A 20,735-nucleotide genomic window follows, 5' to 3' on the forward strand; every position below is an offset into this window, starting at 1 on the left:
TGTTACAATTACAATAGAGAACAGTAACTAACGGGCTAATAAATATTATATATACAAAACGGAAAAGGGGTGACAAAACGGAAAAGGGGTGACAAAACGGAAAAGGGGTGACACAGAACTTTTCAATTACAATAAATTACAATTATACTAAACGGAAACAGTAACAAACGGGCTAATAAATATATATACAAAACGGAAAAGGGGTGACACAAAACTTTTTAAAAAAGGAGAACAGAAGCAAATGGCCTTTTACTAAAAACGGGCTAACATACATCTTCGAATGACCGCATCGTTGACAGTGAGAGGATATGGCCCGACGGATAGCTCTGCCGACTTTGGTGTTGTCAACCAGGATTCGAGCCTCCTATCAACTCAGCAAAAGTAAAAGTGCAGCGCTACATTACATTTTTATTACTGTTTGGATGGATGAATGGATGGGTGGATGAATGGATGGATGCATGGATGGATGGATGCATGGATGGATGGATGCATGGATGGATGGATGGATGCATGGATGGATGGATGGATGCATGGATGGGTGGATGGATGCATGGATGGGTGGATGGATGGATGGGTGGGTGGGTGGGTGGGTGGGTGGGTGGATGAATGGATGGCGGATGGGTGGATGGATGGCGCATGGATGAATGGATGGCGGATGAATGGATGGCGGATGGATGCATGGATGGGTGTATGGCTGGCTGGATGGATGCATGGATAGGTGGATGGAGGCATGGATGGCTGTATGGATGGCTGTATGGATGGGTGGATGGATGCTGTGTGGTGGGTGGATGGATGCATGGATAGGTGCTGGATGGATGCATGGATGCGGAAAAGCGACGCAGCGCTAGATATGTTATAATGGCGCAGATGTCAGATTTAATGAATGGGTGGCAGATGGCAGGGTGGATGGTGTAGTATCGTGTGCAGTAGTCTAGTGGTTGAGATAGACTCGTGGGAGGAGCAGGAAGGGGAGGAGCAGGAAACCGGGATGGAAAGTTAGTTATGAGTAGGACAAAGATGAATAAAGACGTGTCATCTACTACTCCTGGCTCCTGTCCTATTTGGGGGGGCATGACAATGGCGACGAGGGTGGGATCTGTGCCGAAACCCACATTTGCCCAAAACCCCTGCCGTTTGTGAACGGCCCAAGACCAGAGAGCCTGCAGCCTGTGTCGGCGCCGAGTGCCAGAAGCGCGAAAATGAAACGCGCTACACGTCGCGCCTGAATGCTGCCCCATGAGATGACAAACGAGTGAAGTGAAGCTGCCCGTACAATCGGAGGGCCACCCGGAGGTCTCCACCTCAAAACGAAGCGGCTGGAAGAAAGGAAACGGAGCGGAATGCAGCACAGAGGTCTGAGAGCACCCGGGGACAGACTGCCACGATCAGCAGTGCAAGGGTGAGTCTCAAAGACCCATGAATTCAATTTAAAGTCCTGGCAAGTGAGCCAACTCCACGATCAGGCGATCGTGTGAAGCCCTTACTGGCAAGCGCTGTCGAGCGCTAGAGCCGCCTGAAGCCGAGCGCTGTTTGGCGCCCAAAATCGAGAGCTCACCCCGATGCGTGGGATTTGGCAAGTTGTCGCCGAGTGAGCGCGGGACCCAGAAAAGCAAGGTGGGAGCCCACCCCAACCTTACCTGAACGTGGCAGCTGTGGAAAAGGTGTGGAGACCTGGAAAGTGCTGCCAGACCGGCTGCCGGTGAGTCCTATCTGAATTGGCCCTGGTGAGAATGAGCAGTGAGGAAGTCTCGTGTGAACTGAGACTTCAGTGACGGTGGCCATCTTGAAGTCAGGCAGCCATAAGGACAGTTCCCTGTAGAAATTATAAGCGGCCATTTTGAAGTCAGGCAGCATTGAAAATTGCAAAACAAGCACTGGAAAAGGACAACAAGCATTGATCAATGCAAGTAAACAAAAGAAACAAGCAGTGGCAAATGGAATAACTGCAGTAAACAAACATTGGCAAGTGCCAGACTATATCAGTGAACAAGCCTTGACGGATGCAAGCAAACAAGCACTGGCGAGTGCAAAAGATAAATGGACACAACAGCATGTAAGCACAAATGATAAATAAGCACAAGTAAAGGCAACGGTGACATACAGAAAGCACGAGCAAATGCAAGAGGCTGAACAAGTAAACAAGCACATGCAAAGAAAAGGGTGAAAACACGAGCAAGCACCAGAGCCAACACAAGCAACCACGAGTAAATGCGAGAATCGCAAAATGTAAACAAGCACAAATAACGGACAAAGACGACTTGAACACAATCAATAACTGATGCGAGCAACGATAAACACAGCAAGCACAAGCCAGTACAAATCTCGAATGCAACAAACACAAGCACATGCAGATCCTGAACGGAACAAGCACGAGCAAAGGCAAGTACCAAAGTAAACGTCAGAACCACATGAAGACAAATAATTAAAAGTAGAAGAAGCGAAAGCGGGAATTCGCAGAGCCACGAGTCACGCATGGTGCAGCTGAATGGTGGCCATTTGACCTCAGGAGATCCAAGACTAACACACTGAAACATACTGAGACAGTCGCGCCAGGGGCAGACAACATACAAGAGTCACCCGAGCGCAGAATCGCAGACAACATACAAGAGTCACCCGAGCGCAGCGAATCTTATCAAACCCAAAGGAAACGACCAAACAAAGACTATCGGCCGAGGGGGGGGGTCAGCAAAAGAAGACAGGAAGAAAAGGGAACAGTCCCGTGACATTGTTATACATTTCACCATCATGTCGGTGAGAGAAGAAACACACACATCCAAACCCTGCACTGAAATACCACCCCCAGTGACGCAGACCGACAATCAGAGTTTGAGTCCCCAATGGAACAGGTGGCTGAAATCACTGGATGACTTTCTTGAAACAACCGGTGAGCGAAGGGATAAAAAACGTCTACTATTGTGTGCAACATAGGGCAGAAGGGCACGAAAAACGAGTGCAACAGAGGGCAGAAGGGCACGAAAAAAGAGGGAAACAGGACAGAAGGCCACGAAAAGGCCACGAAAAACGAGTGCAACAGAGGGCAGAAGGGCACGAAAAACGAGGGAAACAGGGCAGAAGGGCACGAAAAAAAAGGGGAAAACAATTGAAACAGAGGGCAGAAGGACACGAAAAACGAGTGCAACAGAGGGCAGAAGGGCACGAAAAACGAGGGAAACAGGGCAGAAGGGCACGAAAAACGAGGGAAACAGGGCAGAAGGGCACGAAAAAAAAGGGGAAAACAATTGAAACAGAGGGCAGAAGCATCACGCATTGGATGACAATATTTTAAACGTGTGGGCTCAAACATCGCGTTGTCATGTCACGCATTGTAAAGTCGCCGATGTGACACGCTAACCAATTAAATGCCCGCATTTGCGTCGCAACAATGTGCGATGAGAAAATTGCCGATGTGACTGCCGTTGCGATGTTATGACCGCGATGAAAACTCCCGCGCGGTCTTTGTTTCCGATGGATCGTCATACAACCGAACAAGGTCCCATTAAACATTTGTATTGGTTAGTAACATAATTAGAGGACTATCGGAAATAACGAATGAGAATTTGAGAATCTGGTCATCAGTTTCATCATTGATATCAAGTGTACTTCCATCTCCCGCACCTTACGTATGATTATTATCTAACAGCCTCCATGTCGTCTGATAGAGTGTCAAAAAAACATAGCAGCACCAGGGTCGGAGCCGGTTAACATTTTCATTTGGAACTATGAAGATCAGCAAGTTCTCTGCTGGATAACTTTACCAAGTTGTTTCAATAACAGCTCTTGCCAAAGATAGAGGTCTCTAAAGATAGTGAAGCAATTTAAGCAAATCAATTGCTCATCACAAAAAAATTATTCTCCTAACCATGTGTAGATTGTATACTGTATACACTGTAGGACTGATTTTTGGGAAGAAGTGAAGATTATCGTAAATGGGATACTTTGTTCATTCAATCAGACTGATATATGCCAGCCCACATGCAAGCAACTATGGCTTCAGTTTGGCCTTCTCAAAAATGTTGGATGATTAAATTTACGAGACTGAAAGTAAGATAACTTCAGATCTCACCCTATCATGATCAGAATTCATGCACTGGGTGAAGCTGCCTAGCAAAATCAAAGTAAGTCAGGTAGACAACCCTCAGTTTTTGGCAAAAGGCTTAGCCATTTCTAAGCTCTACAAGCCGTCATTGCTTCCAGAGAAAGGTGATAATGAAGGACTGTATTTTCTTTAAAACATTATTCATAATATAGCATATGGTGGCTAAAGGGAATTATAATCAATGGAAAGACTGACATTCTTATAAGACTTGAGTCGACCAAGCAACAAGGGTAAGAGAGAAGGCCATCTTTTAAGTTACATTTCCAAAAACAGAGACTAAAGTTTACAGATCAAACTGATTTGGGATTTTGACAAAGTTCACTCTAAAGTAAACAAAAACTGGTACCATATATAGTAGGATATTTAGACCTCTTCTTACTTAACTTTTAGCCATGTAGTGTGCAGCTAGATAGATTTCAAAAGTCCCTTGGTAACCACATGCATCTAGACTAACGACACTTGAATATGCTTCAAAAAATGCAATATAGTCTAGAAACATTTTCTCAAAGATATGTAAAACTGTCATGTACAGCTTTGATAACGTAGGTTAGAGGTTCAATATTGTTAGAAATAGGGTAAGTGGTTTACTAGGGTATGTGCCCAGGTTAAACTGCAACTACAATCCTAGTCAAGTTAAGAGGTGGTTGATAACCCTAAATTAACCTGTGCTCACACTCTGGTAGCTTGGCACAGAGCAATCAGGCTTAACGTAGAGGTCAGTGTGTAACTATTTGAGTAAAACTTCAAACAGTAAAAACACCACATAAAATGATTTCACCCCAGTTTAGAAAAGCAGAGCTTAATTTAATAAATAAAACACGACAAAAATACAATAAGTAGAACTTGAAATATGAATTTTTGAAGAAGTAAGCGCCACATGGGGTATCTGGTAGCGCCAGCTTGGGACAAAGTCAAAAGTTCAGGCCGACCACGTTGGGCCGCAGGCTGGCTACAGAGAGCATGTAAGGCCCGCTAAACCAAAGTACATTGAATCCGGGTTGATTAACGTGGATCCGTGTCAAAGATGCATTGCATAGCTGAGGCGATCCATTGGTTCAGAGAGGCTCAGTCGGGTGTTGAAGGCTGTGAGGCGCAGCAGAGGCGATGTGTCAGTTCTGATCAGTAGTGAAGCTGAGATGCACAGTCTCACCTTCATCATCAAGGTTGCAGTCAATAAGTGATGCAAGGAACTTGTGCTGGGAAAACTGTCACACAGTGGTGGTTCCATTGGCACTGCGTTGGTGCCAAGATGTGGTACGCAGCAGCGATGTGAGTTTTATGCGCCGGGTCCAATCCACACAACAGCAGCGATGAGTTAGTTCTGCTCTAAAGTGTGCCGCTCAGCCGAGGCAATGCGTTGGTTCTGCTCGGGGCTCCGTTGCTCAACAGAGGATGTGTCGGTTCTGTCTGACAAAAGCACCTTACGCCCACTTCCAAGGGTCCAAGAGTGGGATTGGAAGGGTGGAATCAAAGATGGTAGAGTCCATGTGAAGAAGGAGGTTAGCTGGAAGTCTTATGTCTTTGAGTATTCAGATCAGGAGACCTGCCAACTAGCCATTGGAGTCACTCTGGTTTCAAGTGATGCAGGTCCAATCCTACTCAACCAGGCAAGAGGACACCAGGGCAACACAGCAAGGCCGGAGTACACCAAAACAGTCGTACTGCAGAGTGGCGATCCTTGCGAGAGCACAGCAGTCATTATTCCTGGCAGAGTATTCACAGGTACAGAAATGTGCTAAAGTGGTGGTGTCAGAGGTTCAGTACTTATACTCAGTGGGGCCTTTGAAGTGGGGGAGCAGATGGATATGGCTTTTAACTCATCAAGGCAGGATCTAAAACTGGCAAGGACATGGCTATTAAGTAACAGGATACATGTCCATGTTAAAAGCCAAAACAGTTGTCTAAAAACTATACAATAGACTGTATCCTGTTACTTAATAGGCATGTCCTTGACAGTTTTAGATCCTGCCTTGATGAGTTAAAAGCCATATCCATCATCTTTGAAGCGCTTTCATGAACTTCAGGTACAGAATTTTTCATTTTTGAAAAAGCAAAAAGGTGTAGAAGAGGAGTTGGGTCTAGATTTTAATTAGTTTATTTAATTTCACTTTTTAGGTTACAACGTGCGCCCTGATGATAATCCCGTGATTCCACGCAGGGATTAGAAACGCGTCGGCCTTTCCAGTATATCTGCATGAGAAATGCCCCCGACTTGCTGTCCTTCAGGAAGGACCTAAAGACTTGGCTCTTCTGCTTGTAACTTGGAGTAGGTCTGAGCAGTTGTTCAGTTATTTGGTCACCTAGTGTAGTTCCCTCAAGCGCCTTGACGCCTTCGGGTATATGTTGGGCTATATAAATATTTAAATAAATAAAATAAATAAATAGGGCATCCATTAATTCCTATGCTCCAGAATTAGGGTGTACAATGGTTTATGCACCCGGCAGGGGTTAAGAAAAATTGCCCATGTGGTTTAAAGTAGCTCCGTGATAATTGCCTAATGTTAGGTCAATGGAGTTCTTTTGTTTATGAAAATGTCTTGCTGGTGTAATTTTTGGAATGATTTTTTGAATATTGTATATTGTTTGTTTAAAATTGTCACATTGTATAAAATTGTTATATTGTATCATCAATCTATTTCACCTGACCAAAGCCTTTCACTGGTGGATGGGAGTTGTATTGTATCTCAGACACGAAATGAATGTTTACTTTCAGTAAGTGTTATGGAAAAAAAATGTAAATTGCACAAACTGAACAAATGAACCTTATGGTCATTGTTTCTTCTCTGCATAAAATAAATAGCGGTGAAATACATAAACCAGGTATTCCTTTTTTGTTAATATGATTGCAATCACGAGTTTAGCCATCTGTTCACTGAGTATAAGGGGAAAATGAGGCATCTGATATGGTGGCCTGTATATTAATACGCAGACAAAGGAATCGTGGACGGATTCAAGTTTTATTACTATGTTCTCTGCCTCCTTGAGAGAAAGACATGTCAAGGTGCAGAATCTGAAATTAGTGTGAATAATGGCTGCAACCCCCCACCCCCTGATGTACCAGGTAGGCGGTTGGCATGAATTATATAGTAATCAGGGGGTAGAGCCGCCAGCATTTCCGGGGCAGAGTCAGTGGTAAGCCAGGTTTCAGTCAGCAGTAAAATATTGGGTTTATCAGTGAGCAGAAGAAGGAAAATGTCCAGCTGATGTTTGACAAGGGAACGAGTATGAAGGTAATAGATAGATAGGGGCATGGCCCGAGTTTAGCCTGACTCTGTGTGATGTGCTTGGGGGTGAAGATTTCATGTTCAGGTGTGAGACAGGGTTTCACGGGCGAGGTGCAAATGGGTAGATGCATAGTTTTCAGTGTTTCCGAGGGGTATGTGAAAGAACGGGCATAATAACTGGCCCCTGGGCCCGGATGGGCGCAGACGGTCTTGCCTTTGGCGCGCCGCCGGCACGCCTGCTGCGTGCGTCTGCTGCGCTCCCGCACTGCGTGCTGCATTTTACCCCTGTTCCCCGCCCTCAGCTCTGCCCTCACGCAGGGTGATTGGCTGCTACCGGGGGGGGCGTCACTAGGAGCACCAAGGGAGCCAGAAACAGCCGACTTAAGCGTGAGGAGCAGTTGCAGTAAAACAATTCAATTCAATTCTAAAGGGCAATTTGTTCTTAAAAACAATAAAAAAAATTATCAGTAACGTTCCTAGCGAGGCCTATAGTCAAGTTCTGATTGCAGGGAAAGCCTAGTGAGGGACTCCCGCGCTGCGTGCTGCCTTTACCTCCGTTCCCCGCCCTCTGCTCCGCCCTCTCGCAGCTTGATTGGCTGCTACCGGGGGGAGTCTCTAGGCGCACCAAGGGAGCCGGAGACAGCCGACTTAAGCGTGAAGAGCAGTTGCAGTAAAACAATACAATTCAATACAGTTTAGTTCCAAAGTGCAATTTGTTCTTAAAGGCAATTTTTAAAATTATCAGTAATGTTCCTAGCGAGGCCTATAGTCAAGTTCTGATTGCAGGGAAAGCCTAGTGAGGAACTCCCGCGCTGCGTGCTGCCTTTACCTCCGTTCCCCGCCCTCTGCTCCACCCTCTCGCAGCGTGATTGGCTGCTACCGGGGAGGAGGGGGGGGGGGGGGAGTCTCTAGGAGCACCAAGGGAGCCGGAAACAGCCGACTTAAGCGTGAAGAGCAGTTGCGGTAAAACAATTCAATTCAATACAGTTCAATCCCAAAGTGCAATTTGTTCTTAAAAGCAATTTAAAAAAATGATCAGTAACGTTCCTAGCGAGGCCTACAAGTCAAGTTCTGATGGCAGGGATATCCTAGTGAGTTACTCCCGCGCTGTGTTTGGGGTTGTAGAGTAAGAAATTAAACCCTGCTGCTCCTCAGCGAAGAAAGCAGTAGTATAAGGCTAGACCTTTTCACGTACATCCAGAAGTGAGACTAGCCAATGTGATTAGAATTGCTCTGGATCGTAAACATTTTGCTGTAAATTATAAATTTCGCTTTTCTGCTTATTTGGGATAACATCCATACATATGGCCTCCTTGATATCTTACTACAATAATAGTGGCAAGATGCTTTGAAACTAACATTCTATAAATAATCTGCCATCTATGGCAATGTTATTCATTGGAATCTGGATAAACAGCTGCATGCAATTCATGCATGTTCGCATAGTATAAGAGTTACAGAGTCTGTTAAAAAAAATCTCAAGATTATCATTTGACACGTTTCCGCTCCTGTTACAAATGAGAAAAGAATGTATAGGCAACCACAATATCATCAAGTTCATACTGTTTAAAAACATTTTCATCTTTAATACAGTAGATTATATTTTATGTTGTTGATCTTCAGTCATCAGGACTATAATATGCTGCTTGCAGGTTGACTGCACTCATGTACTTCTACCCCGGCTGCTTGCTGGCTAGCCCATATTTTAGTTCACTATATACTGTTCTTGGATAGTAAACTCATGTACCCACCTTGGTTTCGCAATCTAAATGAACTGTATTAGAAAGAACATCACAATTGTTATGTATTTAGGAATGCTGATAGGAGTGAGAGTCTAAAGTAACACATAAACCCACCATATGGACTTAAATTATAGCGAAATAAAATAATTCAACTCACTTTCTGGTCAAATTGTCCAAGCAGGTTTTGATATAAGTATTATAATAATTGGTCTGATCTTCATAAAACGCCGTCTTGGAGTTTAGTGCATTTAGCGTTTGTTGAAGTTTCACTAATTCTGCTTTCCGTCGTTGACGGTATCGTCTCTGATTCCGAATATCCTGTAGAGATCATTGAATAAAAAAGTGAACAACTCAGTGAACTCATCTAATGTATATCATTTCATTCCAAAGACATAGGGCTTTATTTAGTGTTTTGTTGAAGGGATACTCTCTTAATTCTTCATGGATTTCCCATCCACTGTATTGCCAGTGCCATAGATCAAAATTCACTTGCAATACATGTTTTCTTTCTGGTGCCCTTAGACTTAGGAAGAAGATATTTAGTTATTAGGGGGCTCACACTTAATGAGATGTCAAACTTATTTTTTTAGTGATTGTACTGTGTTTTTATATTTCTATGGATGTATTTTACTTTTTTACATATATTTATCAATGTACATGGTTTTAATGGCATTGTTGACTATATATGGTCTTGAATTACAGAATAAAGTATTACTGCACACTTGTAATACAGCAGACAGGACATCTCGTATGTTTGTGACGGGGTGTTCCATCCGCAAAACTCTATATGAAGACCCATATTTTCTAATTGCAACAAACATTTTAATGTTCTACATTCCTTCATGTATAGTTTTCTTGAGAATATGAAATCAATAAAAACAAAACATTGATAAAAACCAATAATGTATAATGTGATAGTAAATAACAAGTACTTACAATACAAAACTCACTAAAAATACACCTTTGTTAGAAAATACACCATTACCTTATGAAAAACACAATGCTTCTGTATTGGATTTAACAATATATCCCAACTGAGTCACAGTCCAGCAACAGAGTGTTGTATTGTTACCAGAAAAATAAAATACCATGTGATCATTCATTAAACCTATCCGAGCATCTACACGTAACTGCAATACTTGGAAAACTATAAACAACTTCACTCCTGGTTCCAACTGTAGTCTACATTATAGAATTGAACAACAATGACAGAATAATCTTTGCACAGGGGGGAACATGAACTCTGCCCTTGACTCTCATGTGTTTAAAAATAGACCTAAACATCCTAGGCCTTACTTTTGAAAAATGAGGACAAGGCAGTAGGAAATGTAATTCATTTTACACCACTATTCCACTGACTCACAAAGAAGTTTCGATGAAGTATGCCAAATCTGAACTTAAAATAAAATTTCTGGAAAATGGCAGCTTTTTTACTGGATACAAGAGCCTAACGATGTTGCTGGCAATGCTACACACTATGGTGATCTTGTCCAGATCAGTTACTTGTTTAGAATTTGTATTCACAACCTTTCCTGGATCAGACCAAATCTCAGTTCTACCTAGGCTTCCCATGGTGTTCTTTATATGAGAGAACCAAGGGAATAATCTTTGTAACCCCAGAACATCAATTGCAACTAAAAGTCTTAAGAGAAAGGTACTCGGATTCCTCCAGCTTTGCTAGGCCGGTATTTCAGGTATAGAAGCAGTATACTCTAGAAACACTTTCATTTATACTAAGGAATACTGCCAGTTGACATCAGTTTAGATAACATGCCAGAGAGGCTACAAGAGAACCTGTGGATGAAATATTATAAAGGGTTCAACATTGACACACTTCACATGTGGATATTATAATTAAGCTTAGGACTCCTAAAAGTGATGATCATGACCAGACAGTGACGTCCACGGATCACTAACCTTGGCAATCTCATTGATAATTTCCTGGTATTTAGTTTCTGATGAAACTAGCTTTGCATGTTCAAGAGTCCGGAGGTTCCTGACAATCTTGCGTTTCTTCTGCTCAATGGGCAGCTGGCTGTCCTCTAGCGTGGACTCGCTCCGCTTCATTTCATCAGGTGTCTTAGAATCTAATGCTGCTCGCTTCTCCATCACCTTGAGGTGGGTAGATTCCTGTGAGGGAGCAGAAACAATTAAGTGCCTTCAATTGTCTTGCCCAAAAATATAATGATATCAACAAAGCCTTATGTCATAAATTACATACAGAGGTTTTTCAACAGCAGAAAGTGCTAGAGGGTACATTAAATACCTATTTACTACAGGGTCCAACCATGTTTATTGAGAGTCACAACCATATCCAGACAGAGCATACTAATTCCACCACACGTCAGAATGGGAAAGACTCTGGTTTTGGACACAATAATAGTTAATAAAAGTTTTCAGTAGGGTTTTATCCTCTTACCAATTTATGCAGAGAGGTATCTGCAGACACACAAAGTACATACTGAGTTTGGTTTCTAAGGTTGAGCTACATTGAATAAAATGATGGCTGGACACATGAATGTTATAGCATCTGCACCCCGCAGCCCCACATCATTCCATACTGGGGGCGTGGGGTCTTTCGGAGTTGATTTCAGAGAGCTGTATACCATCAACGTGCTACAAAAGAGACCCAGGGGAAATTTGAAAGAAACCTTAAGGACTTACATGATGCTGGGTCAATAACTGCACTTATATAAGTATTTAATGATTGACGGATGCTGCTCTAAAAACTTGAGGGCTCACATTTCCGGTCTTCTAATGAAGATCATACACAAGAGGACGTACTACAAATACAATCAAAATGTGAAATCATCGAATTGTGGTGATGACATTCAATAAGTCCAACTGCGCAATACGTAATAAATACTCCTCTGTTATTCCTGACATAACCCAGGAACTACTTCCTGTTTCACACAGGAGTTTCATGTCTGGAGAATAAATATGTAATTTGATACTCTACACTTAATAAGATTCCCTCACCATTATTTCGAATAAAATAGTCATTAATAACCTCAGATGATATCCAAGTTGTATATTTTCAGCAGTTAGTACATTACAATAAGACATTTCTAGAGGTCACAGTCATACAACAGTATTGTGTGCATGAATAGAAAAGAAAGACCACCACCACGAAAGAGCACCACCTAAACGTAGATACAAAGTAAAATATTCAGTAAGAGGAATCGATAATAAGACAATTCCGAAAGAAAACAGCAGTCGTTTATATTAGAAAGTTTCAACCCTAACACAAAATATCTCATCTGTGACTAAACATATTCTGTATGTGAAAACCTAGGAACTAAAGTTAGATCCACCACCCACCAACGGCTCAGCCTCATTGTGGGTTCACTTAGTTCATTCAAGTATTTACTGTTGCATGAGCCACCTTGTCTATGCCCATCACATAGTCTTTGAAAGGCGCAGTAGGTATTTTGTTTAATGTGGCATAGGTCTTTGCTCTGGTACACAAACTAACTCTAAGTCACCCTTTATCCTTGTCCTCGCCACCCTGTGCTTAGCTAAAAATAGCCAAAGGGCCATCAGCCACATGCAAAAATAGGTACATTTGCAACACATATAGGCACAGGATCAATGGCACATAGGTAAACTGTGAGGAGGTTGTGTATGTCCTTAATTGTTTGCACTACCTCTATACAGAAGTTATAATATGGGGACATTTCCAAGCTAAATGCAGAAAATCAGCATAGTCTGAGGAGCATCTGGCACAGCAAAAGACGAGTGAGGAGTCAATACTGTGTAATTATTCAGAGGTGTCATATAATCTATTAAAAAAGTGAAATCCTTATGTCCAATTAATGGAGACAGACTTAGTCTGCTCACAACAAAACTTCTAGACCTTAGGTGACATCACCACCACTAGTTCAGCCACCCAGTGTGTCTTAGCGGTATTGTCAAGAGGCACTATATGCACCCTGGGCAATGTAGGATAGAATAGGATGGCCTGACAGTCTTCACCTGCCATTAACACCTAAACATCTGCATCAAGGCCTCACAGCACTGTTGGGGTACTGCCCATTTTTACTTTGTCAAGTTTCAGCCATTCACTTAGGATAAAGCGTTTACCTGTTGCGAAGATGCTTCCGTCTCCAGGATCTCTGTGAGCGTCTCACCAGATTGTGCCCGGATAACATCAACTATGAGTTTTTTAGTCCTGTAGAACAAGAATAATAAACAATCACAACTGACTTAATAATGAGTTTATATCATAGTAAACCCTTACTAATACAATTTTCAGCAGAAAAGGACATAAAAGCATAAAAAGATTTTAAAAATCCCATCAAAAGTGCTGTAGTCCAGGGATCATCATCGTTTTGTAAAAGAGGTCGGTGCTGTGCTGGTCAGGAAATTAGTTGTAAATATTACATTTATTATTATTTACAAGTACAATGCATTTGAGTGCATCTGGATCTGATTTGGTTGAACTCCCATTGACTTCAATGGGAGCCTGTGTACTGTACGCGTACACAGGCTCCCATTGACACAAGGAGTGCCTGCCACACTGTGCAGGGATGTAAAGGGGGGACACCCATGGGTACCCCCACGGGCCTGATTCGGAGAACCCCGGGTAAAAGGGGTGGGGGGAGCAACAGGCCCCCAAAGAACGATGACTGACACCTTTTCGTTCTGGGCAAGCAGAATCAGAAAGGCTGTCTGAATCGTTCATAGTACTTGCTCGCTCAAAAATCAAGTCCATAGAGCAGTACGAATCGGCTCCGGAAAGGCCCTATCTTTGAATGCCTTTTGTAACCAATATGCTCAGCGCTAAGAGTTTTCAGGCATCATACCTGGTCATTCGGAATTGGGAACCAATCGGTCGGAAACAAAGGCTCCGGATCGGTTCAAGTACAACCAAATCCGATTCGAAGCCCTTCCGACTGAGATTGGAATCGACCCCTAACTGGTGAAAATTATTAAATGTATACATTTTTTCTATCATCAGACTATCAATGTTATTCAGAAAAAAAAGTTCCAGTGGTGTAACGTACACTATCTTTCGCACTCACTTGCACTGGTCTGAAGAACTAATATCCCTCTGAATGGATTCAGTCGGTGAATTATGTTAGTCAAATAAATATGGCCTGTAATATTAACCATAAAGAAAATATGAAACCCTTATATAACCTGCCAATCTCATCATAACAGCCCAGTGATTACATCAAAGCGTTGCTGAGACGATGGTCAGTTTCCATTAGAAATCACAAACAAATCAGCAAATCACATTTAGTGAGCTCTCTTTGGGAAAGGAAATGTCTCCAACAATTAGGGTGAGTAAGAAAATGGCAATGGTATGAGGAGAAAAATAAATAAATCTCATCACTATCTAGAGAACAAATATCTCATGAATGCTATATTGAATGTTTAGCATCTCTCTTGTTTCAAAAGGCACCAACAACTCGAGGAGAGCTGATGGCTTTCTGACAACAACCTGACCAAAGCAGAGCCGGACCATCATATGGTAAGTCCAGTCAGTTGTATGATGCCACAAGCAGATGAGCCCAATGTGCAGCTAAAAGCTGAAAATGTAGGCTATTTCCCAAGAAGCAGGCCTCCGAAACGGCAAAATGCAACTTTGCCTGATGTAACGAAAATAGATGCATATTTTCTGGACCCAACATTGTGGAGGAAGCGGTGCCACCTCACTTCCAGTAATCACGGATTTGCTTCAGAGACTCTTAAGTCCCCGCTGCTGTTTAGTCAGAGTTTTAATGTACCAAGAAGTCATAGAACAGTGACTTAAAGGGTGGGAGTGGGGCAGGGACGGATGCCAGGAGGCACAGAGGGTTGGCTGAAACAACAGTTCAGATGGTTCCCAGCTTATCTTCAGCAGAAGAGAAGGAATTAGCGTGAGAAAGTAGCCAGTGCAATTACTAAATAAGCTTTCTTTAAATGGCAAGAGAACGCGTGTGAATTATGAAAATGGGTGCATATAATAGTGCCCATATATAACTGCAAGAATAAAAGCAGAGGATCTCAGTTCTTGCTGGTTTCCACTCACTTCACTCCAGGGGCACAACTAGAACCGGACTTGGAGGGGGAGCAAGGGCCAGCTTGAGCGCTGGTGGTGGCGGCCGTTATGACAGTTTTTTTGGTGCTCTCCTACCCCATAACCTCTTTCAAAAATTCCCTCATTACCACTCTCCAACAGTGCACCTCATCTCTCTGTAGCCTCTCCCTGATGTTCATTTCATTTTTTTTAAAGTGCTACTCATAGTTCACTCACTCGCAGTTCTGTGATCTGTATAGTACACGTTCTTCGCAGCAGCCACATTAACCCTCCGTGCTACTTTACAGTGAGCAAAAACTGCCACTAGACAAAATTCCGAACTCTCACTAATAGGAACATTAATCACCAGAGTTATCGTAACATTTTTTTTGTTGCCTGAAAATTACCTGGTGCACAAGGAAGTTCATGTGCTTTTAACCCAAACATTATTTTCAAACACAGCGGTTCCCACCAAAGTCCCTGCCAGGTGCGGATGCACAGGTTCCTGTTCCCAGCAATGGGGTAAGACAAGCATTTCCAGAAATGTTGCCAGAGATAACCTCATAGCCATTATAGGACAAAAAAGATGCATGTAAGTGGTGGTATGTGATACTTCCCCCATATTCCAGCAAGCAAAACAATTTAATAGATTTCTTGTAGATGGTTTATGGGAGAGCAGACTTCTCCCTTGAGAATGTTATGAAATTTTTGGGATCCAGTTACTGTATTGGAAATGAACTAATCCACGGTCTGACACGTAATATCAGAGCATCCAATTGATCTTATGAAATGCTTGACTTCTTCGGCAACCATGAATTTCACCCAGTAAAAAAACTATTTGTCTTTGAATAAAGCATTGTAGTAAATAGAAAGCTAGGGATGGCTGAAGGGATTTTTGTTCATACAAGGTGACCAAAAAGCGACATCCCCTAGGGGCACTGCCATAACACACTATGTATACCACATCGGTTTACCAGCTGATAGTCACATGGAAACATCTTCCTTTAAAGAAAATAGGAGAGATTCCAAAGATATTCTGATGTGTATCCCTAGTCCTTAATGCACACATAAGGCCTGTCACCAACTAAGCCAGTCTGAACAAGAGAGCAGAACTGCCCTTTAAAAATCAATGTATCTTACCCTCTACTCCAATGGAAGAAGGGGAGATACAACAGGGCCCGATCTCTACTTAAGTCACCCGATGCCACACACAGAACCAGGGTCGAACTGGCCTATCAGGCAATCGGGCAGTGCCCTGTGGGCTGGTCTGACAGGTCAGTGTGTAGGTCTGGTTTTTGGGCTGTTTGTGGGCCTGTTTTATGGTCTGCGGCAGGGCTTTAAGTGGGATGAAAAAACTGGGAGGACTCTCAAAGGGGCGTGGCCAATGTAATTAGGGGCTTAGCTTATAAACACGTAAACTAAAAATCTGAGCTTAGCATAGTGTGCCGCCTGACTTGTATTTTGCTGTTTCTGCCATTGCATCCAGATATATGACACAACAAGTAACAGCATACCTACAACAAGTCAGGACTATTGGCTTTGTAAATTGTAGTTAGTTGCATAAGATAAATAAGCAGCAACTATGGTTTGTATATAATATTGAAAAATCATCCACTTAAAGCCCTTGTGACACCATGACAATGTTGCTGCTCCTGAGTTTTCAAAAAGAGAAGGGAAATCCAGAGAGAAAATGACTTTCTTTAAAGGATTTTCCTTCCCCCTACAACGCTCACCTGACATGACATCATGCCATAACTTCTCCACTATTGAGAAGTGAGCAGTGTGAGCACGCGCACATCATGTACCTGCTGTCACTGCAGTCTGGAAAAAAACAGACCGCCTGTGCCAGGGTACAAAAAGAGCCCGATAGAGAACCATTTCGCGGTCTCCTTTAAAAAACTGCTGGTACTCAGACCTGGCCCACCTAATGCCCTGGTCTATGGGATGGTTTTATTTAGGTGCCCTGGCCTGTTTTCTGTCCCAATCCAACCCTGCACAGAACTGTTTAAGGGCAGGGGTCTCCTGTCATGCTAGCTGTTTTTCCCCGAAGTCCACCCCCCACAATGCCCACATTGGTCTGTATAAGCCTGTGCCTGGCTGTTAGATCGTGTAGCCTGGGTGTTTGTGTGGCATACTCTGGTGGATACTGCTATTTGTAAACAATCTGAATCTAACTGTATGATCTATTTTAGCTGTGGTGTATGCACGACCAGCTTTAACGCTGGTGGCGCCCAGTGCGTCAATCTCTTGTGCCGCCCTCCTCAATGGCTTCCATCTCTACAAATTTCCTCACTACCATCCTCCAACAGTGCCCCTCCCCTCTCCTTAGCCCCTCTCTTACATGCATTTAATTTATTTTATAGCGCTACTAATACCAGTCTAAAGGAAATGTTACATAAGACATTGAGGATTACGAGGTGTAGGTATAGGGTCATCCATGCTACTACTACTTATAAAAGTGATCTGTAGAGTGCCTAGTTACTTATACTGAAGTGTCCCAGCGCTGAGGTCTCGCTCCCGGCAGTCAGAACTGAACAGCATACTAACCAGATGGCCCTAATCAGGCCAACCTTGGTAGCCAGGTTTTTAGATTTTTGTGTAGTGATAGCTCAGTTTTTTCCCTGTCTGATTGAAAGGGGAAGGGAATTTCACATCTTGACTGCTAAAAATCTAAAAGAGCATCCTCCAATGCGTGCTCTCTTTACAGTGGAAATGCAGGCCAATAAAGTCCCTTTTGATCCTACATTTCTTGCAGGAGAATAGGGCTTGAAAATGTAATGTAAATATTGAGGGCCCTTGCTTTTGAGGACCCTACAACAGTAGCACATGGCTTTCATAGAGAGCCTTTTCTTCAGCGGTAGCCAGTGCAATTTTGAAGGTGCAGAGCCCAAGGAAGGCCACCTGGGAAGATTCAGCAGCAAACGGACTGCCACATTCTGCATACGCTGAAGTATCATCAGTCGAGACTGTGAGACTTCCAGATACAGGACATTACAGTAGTCCAGCCTGGATGTCACCAGGGCCTGGACTACTGTCTTTCCGGCTGCTTCTGGGAGAAGTCCAAGGATCTTTTAAGGGTTTAAGGTCCCAAAACACTTGCCTGCTAAAGCCGTAATCAGGCTGTCAAAAGAACCTAGCATCGAATTAGATGCCAAGGTTCTTGACTTAAGGTTTTGGGGTAGGTAAAGGTCTGAGCAAGTATGGCCACCTGGCAGAGGATTAAATCGAAGGCTGCTTACCCCAGGGTAAGGACCTCTTTTTTCCCCAGCATTAAGTTTGAGACAATTGATGTCCATTCACTCAGCCACTTCTGACAAACAGGTCCTAAACAAAACCGGTGTGTTAGCTTCATCCTGTGACTGAGTGATAATCAGCTGTGTATCATTGGTGTACAATATGATGTTAAAACCGTAACGCTCAATGATATCAGCCAGGTGGCGCATGTACAGATAGAATAAAGTAATGCTCAAAGAAGAGCCCTGAGGCACCCCTTGCTACAAAAGAAAAACCTGAGATTGAAAAGGTTTTGTGCCACCTGAAAGGTGCAGTTCTGCAAAAAAGAAGTGAATTACTGCAGGGTCTTACAGCGGACACAGCAGCTCCAAAACCGTTCAAGTAAAGGTTTGTGGGATATGGTGTCGGAGGTCACGCTGAGGTCCAGCATCAGGAGTGCTGCAGTATCACCCCTATCAACAATTTTGCGGATGGATTCAGATGCAAGCAGTAACGCAGACTCTGTACTGTGATGGGGCTGGAAGCCAGACTGTGTCCTATGGATAAGCTCTTTTGCCTCAATAAAGGTTGAGAGCTGCTGATTTACATATTTATCTGCAACATTAGAAGAACAAGCATTTGCAATGCATAAGGTCTCGCATTAGGAAAGTTTGAGCTATTGGTATTGTAAATGACACATTTGTTATATATGTGTTGGTTTTCAAAATAGCAAAAATAATAGCTTTGTCATTTACAATGCCAATAGTTATAACTTGTGACACCTATAGCATTTGTAATGCAATATGTGTTGTATTCACGTGACTTAGATGTATTGATATTACAAATAACAATGGCTTTGAATTTTTTTAATAATTAATACTTAAATAAAAGTTATTGTAATTTATAATGGCAATAGCTTAAACTTTTGTAAATAACTTTTCTGAAGAATATGTTCAGTGTATTTTATTGTGACGAAAATCCAAGAACAGAAGTGAAATACTAACCTCTTTTTGTGACATTTGTAATAAAGCTTGAAACATTGAGAGATCATATTTGACCCAGTTGTTGGTAAATGGTTGCACAGATTGATGCTGTGGTGGGGCTGAGAGATGTCTTGGTGGCGACTAGTGATGCTGTGGCATTCAATGATCCTGTGGTAGCGCATAGTGATGTTGTTGTGGTAGCGCATAGTGATGTTGTTGTGCCCCTTAGTGATGCTGTGGTGATGCGATAGATAGAGTGAGTGGGATAGATAGATAGAGTGAGTGGGATAGATAGATAGAGGGAGGGCGATAGAGAGATTGAGTGAGCGAGATAGATAGGTAGATAGATAGATAGGAGTGAGGGCGATAGATAGCTAGACAGATAGATAGAGTGATGGCGATCAGTATCTAAATAAGTAGATAGAATGAGGGCGATAGATCGATAGAAAGATAGATAGAGTGAGGGCGATAGATAGCGTGAGGGCGATAGATAGCGTGAGGGTGATAGAGTGAGGGCGATAAGATAGAGTGAAGGCGATAGATAGATAGAGTGAGGGCGATTGGATAGAGTGAGGCCGATAGATAGACAGATAGAGTGAGGGCGATAGATAGACAGATAGAGTGAGGGCGATAGATCGATAGACAGATAGAGTGAGGGCGATAGATAGATAGATAGTTGTGTGTGTGGTTGTGGTTGTGTGTGTGGTTGTGGTTATGTGTGCGTGGTTGTGTGTGCATGGTTGTGTGTGTGTGGTTGTGTGTGTGTGCTTGTGTGTGTTATGCTTTGTTTTTCTATGTTTTGTTATGCTATGTTTTGTTGTGTTTGGTATGCTATGTTTTGCTAGGCTATGATATGTTTTGTTATGCTATGCTATGTTTTGTTATGTTATGTTATGTTTTGTTATGCTATGCAATGTTTTGTTTTGCTATTCTATGCTTTGTTATGCTATGCTATGTTTTTTTGCTATCCTATACTTTGTTTTGTTATGCTATGCAATGCTTTGTTGTGTTTGTTATGCTATTCTTTGTTATGCTATGCTATGTTGTGTTGTGTTTTGCTATGCTATGCTTTGTTTTGCTATGCTATGTTTTGTTATGCTATGTTTTGTTATGCTATGTTTTGTTATGCTATGTTTTGTTATGCTATGCTTTGTTATGCTTTGTTATGCTATGCTCTGTTTTGCTATGCTATGCTTTGTTTTGCTATGCTATGTTTTGTTGTGTTTGATATGCTATGTTTTGCTATGCTATTATATGTTTTGCTATGCTATGTTTTGTTATGCCATGTTGTGTTATGCTATGTTTTGTTAGGCTATGTTTTGTTTTGCTATCCTATGCTTTGTTTTGTTATGCTATGCTCTGTTTAGTTTTGCTATCCTATGCTATGTTGTGTTTTGTTATGCTATGCTATGTTGTGTTTTGTTATGCTATGCTATGTTGTGTTTTGTTATGCTATGCTATGTTATGCTATGT

General features: G+C 42.5%; 1 protein-coding gene across 2 annotated transcripts in view; it reads right to left on the bottom strand.

Moving 5' to 3' along the window:
• The window catches only part of IQGAP2 (IQ motif containing GTPase activating protein 2), a 1,127,142-nt gene that overhangs the window by 9,002 nt on the left and 1,097,405 nt on the right, over positions 1-20,735 (bottom strand). For both annotated transcript variants that reach the window (XM_078675224.1, XM_078675225.1), the window contains 3 exons: positions 13,146-13,233; positions 10,980-11,192; positions 9,220-9,380 (listed from right to left, as the gene is read on the bottom strand). In XM_078675224.1, the coding sequence (XP_078531350.1) occupies positions 9,220-9,380; positions 10,980-11,192; positions 13,146-13,233 (462 nt within the window). The remainder of the gene's footprint in view (positions 1-9,219; positions 9,381-10,979; positions 11,193-13,145; positions 13,234-20,735) is intronic.

Source organism: Lissotriton helveticus, chromosome 2_1 (genome assembly GCF_964261635.1).
Source record: "Lissotriton helveticus chromosome 2_1, aLisHel1.1, whole genome shotgun sequence".
Classification (NCBI taxonomy): domain Eukaryota; kingdom Metazoa; phylum Chordata; class Amphibia; order Caudata; family Salamandridae; genus Lissotriton; species Lissotriton helveticus.